Source organism: Oryzias melastigma, linkage group LG7, assembly GCF_002922805.2.
Source record: "Oryzias melastigma strain HK-1 linkage group LG7, ASM292280v2, whole genome shotgun sequence".
NCBI lineage: Eukaryota > Metazoa > Chordata > Actinopteri > Beloniformes > Adrianichthyidae > Oryzias > Oryzias melastigma.
This window is the reverse complement of record NC_050518.1, coordinates 22,329,992-22,335,964: the sequence shown is the minus strand read 5'-3', so window position 1 is coordinate 22,335,964 and position 5,973 is coordinate 22,329,992. Positions and strand designations below refer to the sequence as shown.

At 37.3% G+C, this 5,973-nt stretch overlaps 1 protein-coding gene across 2 annotated transcripts in view; it reads left to right on the top strand.

The window, feature by feature from the left end:
- gdap1l1 (ganglioside induced differentiation associated protein 1-like 1) overlaps positions 1–5,973 on the top strand; it is a 42,557-nt gene that overhangs the window by 16,522 nt on the left and 20,062 nt on the right. The window contains exon 1 of one of the 2 annotated variants that reach the window (XM_024292170.2): positions 3,978–4,434. The exons of the other annotated variant lie outside the window; for it this stretch is intronic. Within the exon in view, the coding sequence (XP_024147938.1) occupies positions 4,255–4,434 (180 nt within the window). The 5' untranslated portion in view covers positions 3,978–4,254. Of the gene's footprint in view, positions 1–3,977; positions 4,435–5,973 lie in introns of those variants that run through there. 2 annotated transcript variants of the gene reach the window in all.

Genomic DNA, 5,973 nt, shown 5'->3' with positions numbered 1-5,973 from the left:
CCTTACTCTGCTGCTGCAAGGAGCCATGCCACAGTCTTGTCACTCCGGGACTGAAGTGCACGCCACTCCTGTTGCGTTAGTTTAGATCTTCTTTGGGGAGAGTTTAACACAAATGTTCAGTGATGGGCTGCAGGGCGCATAAATCCTCTGATATGTGCCTGCAGGGAATAAATGGATTCTTTTGAGACTTAAATTAATGCAAAAAATAAATTCAATTGAGACAAGTTTATTGAAACATCACTATTTATAATGCAAACAGTTGTAGAGAAAAGACAAAACAAAAAAAAACACAATTTAAATAAAACTAAGTATTTATAGTTTACTTTGGTTCTAGGCCACTTAAAGTGGATTAATTTTACCCCAAAATGTTGAAATTCTTTTATTTTTCATTGTATTTTGGGATGTGGTGCTTCCTCCTGTCATCTAGTGGAACTATTTTGCCATTGCAGCTGCAGTGATTTTCTAAACTGTCCAAACTGAATCTGGATAAAGAGGCAGTTGGTGAACAGAAAACTGACACATTTCTGATTTTTTTAACCTGACGTGAACTCAGGTGAACTTTCTTGCACCACTAAGATACACGTTTTCTTTCCACTGTTCTGTTGAGCTTCGTTTTTGTGCTCATTGGCAAAACATTGATCCTACTACGCCTCCATGTCTTAAAAAGTTTGTTCAATTAACATCTGATCTTTTAAAATATTATGAAAGAATTTAATCTTCAAATTGTGTTTCTGAGGTTTTTTTTCAAATTATGGTGATCAGGAGCAGATGAAAAAAATATTGTTTGCAAAGTCTCCTTGCTCCGCTCCATTCTGATGCATCCGCTTTTAAACAAATAGATCCATGAACGTCTTTGTTTTCCTCGTCTGAGCTGGAATCTGGATCAGAACCGGATATCTTCGATGTTTCTCGCCATTTTTGTTGCACTGATGATGAGCTCATGATGGGCTGTAAGCTAGAGGGCAAATATGTAAGCAAATGGATGATGGGAAATGAAGGCCTGTTCACTTTGCACCAATAGTCCCACCCACAAGTCAGAGGTGAATTTCTAATGAACTACTTTTTTGTTTTTCTGTTTTTTGTTTTTTTGTTATGTTTTGCTATCATGAATATGCATGGACATATGTATAATGTTTAGGCCCCAAAACTACTTAAAAAATAATAAAATAGCATAAAAAAGTGCAACAATTTTTTAAAGAATATATGATCCTCTTTGACAAACCGGATTCTTTCTGGAACTTTTAGAACTAAAAAAGTAAAAAAGAAATGTGTGCCGTTTTAAAAGTAAAAGCTGGTCTACACATACAGTATTAAAATATACACACCTAACATGTTTTTATGAAAGTGTGTTTTATTTTATTTCCTAAAAATATAAAGACAAGCGACAAGTATTAAAATGACAGAATTACACATTTTTTAACTGTAATTGTTTTCGTGCTTTGTGCTACTTTATAGAGCACAAATGTGTGCACAAATTTGAAGGTTAATTTGCCACAAAGATGCATTTTGAAACTCTGACAAAAAATAAATAAATCCAAACAAAACTATTGTGCTGTGTCACCCTAATTCAAAGTAGGGACATTTATAGCCATTAGACCAGAGGTCTGCAGCTTTCAACACTTAAGAGAGATTCAAGGTCAATTTCTAACCAATTACATCCCAGTAGGAGCCTTAAAGTGTTAATTCACCCTTTAGAAAAATAAAGCACCAATTTATGTTACTGTAACTATTATGTTTATTTATTTATTGTCATAAATGAAGCAAAAACATAAAGTGAAAATAGCCCTTTTTTCCCAAATATAAAGTATAACTTGACAGAGGTTCACATGACTACCTTTCCAAATAAAAAACAGGATGCTGGATAATCTTAATGCAGAAAATGTAATAGTAAGGAGTGTAATGCCAGCAGTGATAATTAAAAAGAAAACTATAACATGTTTATTACACTGTTTTTTTAAGCATCTCACCCTGAAATTTGTAAATTTAACAAGTTAAAATGGAATCTGAGTTAATTATAAGTGACCCTTTCCAGATTTTTCTAACCATTTGGCTGACTTAAAATACTTAATTTTATACTTTATACTTTAATTTGTCTTATAATCTAATTAACTTTAATTCTGGCTGTACTCACACCTTCGTTTGATTTACTGTGGTACACAACATTCAAAAATGTGTCCAAATGTTTTTGTAGAACTTTGGTAAACTTAGAAGAATGCCACACCGCTTGATGGATTATTGTAGGAGCTACACTTCGTTTGTGAATGGGTTTGACTGTTACTTTTTTAATTTACAAACATTTCATTTTTCTTGACGGAGAGCCACAACGGGCTGTAAAAGAGCCACATGTGACTCCAGAGCTGCAGGTTTGCTGACCTCTGCTTTAGACTGTAAATCTTTTACATTTTTACCATAATATTTTTGTCAAAAACACATAAAATCATGATATGTCCCTTTTCAAATGAACTGATCAAGACTGTGCAAAGAAACATATTTTTGGGGCTTCTACTTAAAAAAGCCTAAAAAGCCAAACAAATTCGGCAACATTTTAAGATTATGTATACAATGGATCCTCTTTAACAAACCTCTTTGTGGAAGTTTTATAACTACAAAATAAAATAGAAATTCTTCTGTTTTTAAATGGAAACATTTATTTCAGCTTGAAATTTACTGTCCTAATAACATGTTTTATGAAGATGTGTTTCTCATTCACCATTCATGGAGATTCATAAAGAGGAGCTACAAGTTAGAAATTAGTTCAGATTCTCCAGAGCACATTTGTCAACGTCAAAGCCTGAGGGCCGGATCCGGCCCTCCAGATCATTTTATTTTATTGTTATTAATGACCCGATGTTATCTTGTGCTCATTTTAACTTGTATAATTTTGACAATGCAAATAAATTTAAGTTGATTTATTCTAGAATAATATTCCTGCCTTTTTATTATTCATAACTATTTTAAAAAATTACAGTTTTAAAGTTTAAAAATTGGCATTCTGCTAGCTTTTTGGACTATTTTGGCATTTACTGAGATTTTTTAAGGCTATTTTGGATATTTCAGCTAAACGGTAGCTGTTTTGGCTAATTCAGGTTTTTTTTTTGTTTTGTTTTGTTTTTCAATTTTTTGGCTATTTTGATGTTTAGGCATTTTTTTAGCTGGCTACTTCAGCATTTTCAGCTATTTACATCAGCGTCTTCAGCTATTTGCTTAAGTGATTACAACTATCAACTTAAGTGTTTTCAGCTATCAACATCAGCGTTTTCAGTCATTAGCTTCGGTGATTTCAGCTATCAACCTCAGTGTTTTCAGCTATCAACTTAAGTGTTTTCAGCTATTAGTTTGAGTCATTTCAGCTATCAACTTCAGCGTTTTCAGCTATCAACTTCAGTGTTTTCAGCCATCAGCTTCAGTGATTTTAGCTATCAACTTCAGTGTTTTCAGCTATCAGCTTCAGTGATTTCAGCTATCAGCTTCAGTGATTTCAGCAATTAGTTTCAGTGATTTCAGCTATCCATTTTAGTGATTTCAGCTATCAACTTCAGTGTTTTCAGCCATCAACTTCAGTGTTTTCAGCAATTAGCTTATGTGATTTCAGCTAATATCTTCAGCATCTTCAGTGGCCAAATTCAGCTTCCAGCATTCACACTAGCATTATCACAGGTAATCCTGTATGTAATTCATAACTATGTTAAAAAGTTACAGTTTTAAAGTTTTAAACATTTATTTTTAGTGTGTTCAATAAATGTTTGTCCTGTTCGGTCCGCGAGCTAGGGTGTGGAGTTGAGTTTGACCCTCCTGCTCCAGAGAAACTTTGTTCCTGATCCGGTTTCTGAATTCATGCACAATAAGGAGAATATGAAAGTGCAGAATTGGATCCTCTTAAGCGCCGAGACTGATGTCCAGCGTGTCCTTATAGGAGCATCTTGACCTTCCGCATCAGCTGCGCGGTGTACGCATGTGCGTAACTCCGGACCGCGTGACGCAGCGCGGTAACGCATTGATTTATCTGCGCGCAGCTGCATGCTGGAGTAAGTAGCAATCTGCATATGGATTATGCTGAGAGGGTTCTCGGCCTGACTTCTGAGGGCGTTCAGCACCGGAGCTGTCCCGCGCTGACGGACGCCGCCGCCGCGTGATGCTGCGCCCGCGCCGCTGACATCCTCCCTCTCTCCGCCTCTCTGAGCGCATCTCTCTCCGTCCCTCCTCCTCCTCTCTGCCTCCTCGCTGCTCTCCTCCGCACGCACAAAACGCTCTGTCATGGCGTCTTCCAACCATGTTACCCCCACCAACTGTAGCTGGTGGCCCATCTCAGCCATGGATGAGGACGGGAAAGTCGCAGACGGAGAGGAGAGCGAGGACGCAGCGGCGGAGCCCAAGCCCTTCAACAAAGACAGGCTGGTGCTGTACCACTGGACGCAGTCTTTCGCCTCCCAGAAGGTAAAAAAACACACACCACACAGCATGAACATGGCTCTCTCTCCGTGCACGCTCCTCTCTGGCGTGACCGAGGCGTGTGTGCGCATCCGAGCCCGCAGAACACGCAGATCCCCGCAGCGGAGGGAGAGCGCGTCGGATCATCCGATTGCAGCTTCCATTCACACGCTTTTCTGCTCTTATTGCAGCTGCAACCTTTGCGCTCCGACACACGACGTCCTGAATAATTGATTCCAAAAACAGCGTTGAAAACAGAGCAAAGGCCATCTCCCCCAGCAGAGCTGTCTGTCTCGGAATCTGAGCATAAATGTCATTTCAGGAACCGTGAAAACATTGGTGATTGAACCCCAAGCAGCCAAAAACCGCCTTCTCATGACACTCCACTAAAGCACCAGTTTGAGAGATCAGCTCAGCTGTGACCCCTTTAAGAGCATCATCCATCCATGGGTGAAGCTTTTATTTTGTAGGGATTTGAGTGATTTTATAAAAGGAGGATGACTCCTTCACATGAGGACATATTTTAATTTATATTAAACATGTTTCTGTGGCTAAATCCCCATTTATAAGAGAACGCTTTGACAAAATACAATTTTTAGCAGCAGAAAACTGGTTTTTAAACGTATTTTTTTTTCTTTTGATGACAAAAAAAAAGACTGAAAATTTGTCTGCAGCTCCAGATCCACACGTGGCTCTTTTATCTCTCCATGGCCAAACATAAAATAATTCATGGACACTGCTGACCCGGTCATGTCGACCGTCTGAGTCAGCAGCTCCCCCTAAACAAAACTATATAAAGAGAGCAAATAAACAAAGCCAGCAAACTAAGACTACCAAACCCCAAACTAAAACAACAAAACCCAGCAACTGCTGAAGGCAAGAGGGTAAAAGAGAACCAAAAAAAGTTATTTGAGCTTTTGTCATATGGAAAAAAAATCACATTTGGTTCTTTTTATATTTTTGCTTTATTGTGTGCTAAAAAATAAACAAAATTCATATTTATTTAAAAAAAAAAGATGAGATTTTGGTTAAAGTATGATTTTGCAGCTCCTTTTAGGTTTTGATGAGTAGAAAATGAGCCAAATGGTTCTTTTAATGCTAAAGGTTGCCAACCCCTGACCTAACACAGCAACACATTCATTTTTCATTTAAATATATCACATTTAAATGCTTTTGAAGATGTTTTTTTCCTTTAACTAAGGTTACAACAGGTTGATTAACCCTTTTACATTTAGCCTTTTTTAAAATTTCTTCAAACTACACAATGAACACAATTCCAGTGGATTCTGAAGCTGAGAAAAGGGAATTTTAGCGCAAATAATTCAAATTTCAACATGTTCAGTGGATGTGTTTTGTAAGTCTTAAAAATGTGCGTCGTGATGGGCAAACATGAGTTTTTTTTCCATATTGGAAATAGTCACTTAAACACAAACCTTCAATTAACCCTTTAACACCGGAGCTCAAGTATTTATGTTTTTTGATTTACTATAATTTTTCAACTGTTAGCACGGTAATTACAGTAGATTTTGGAGGAGAAAAGCGGCT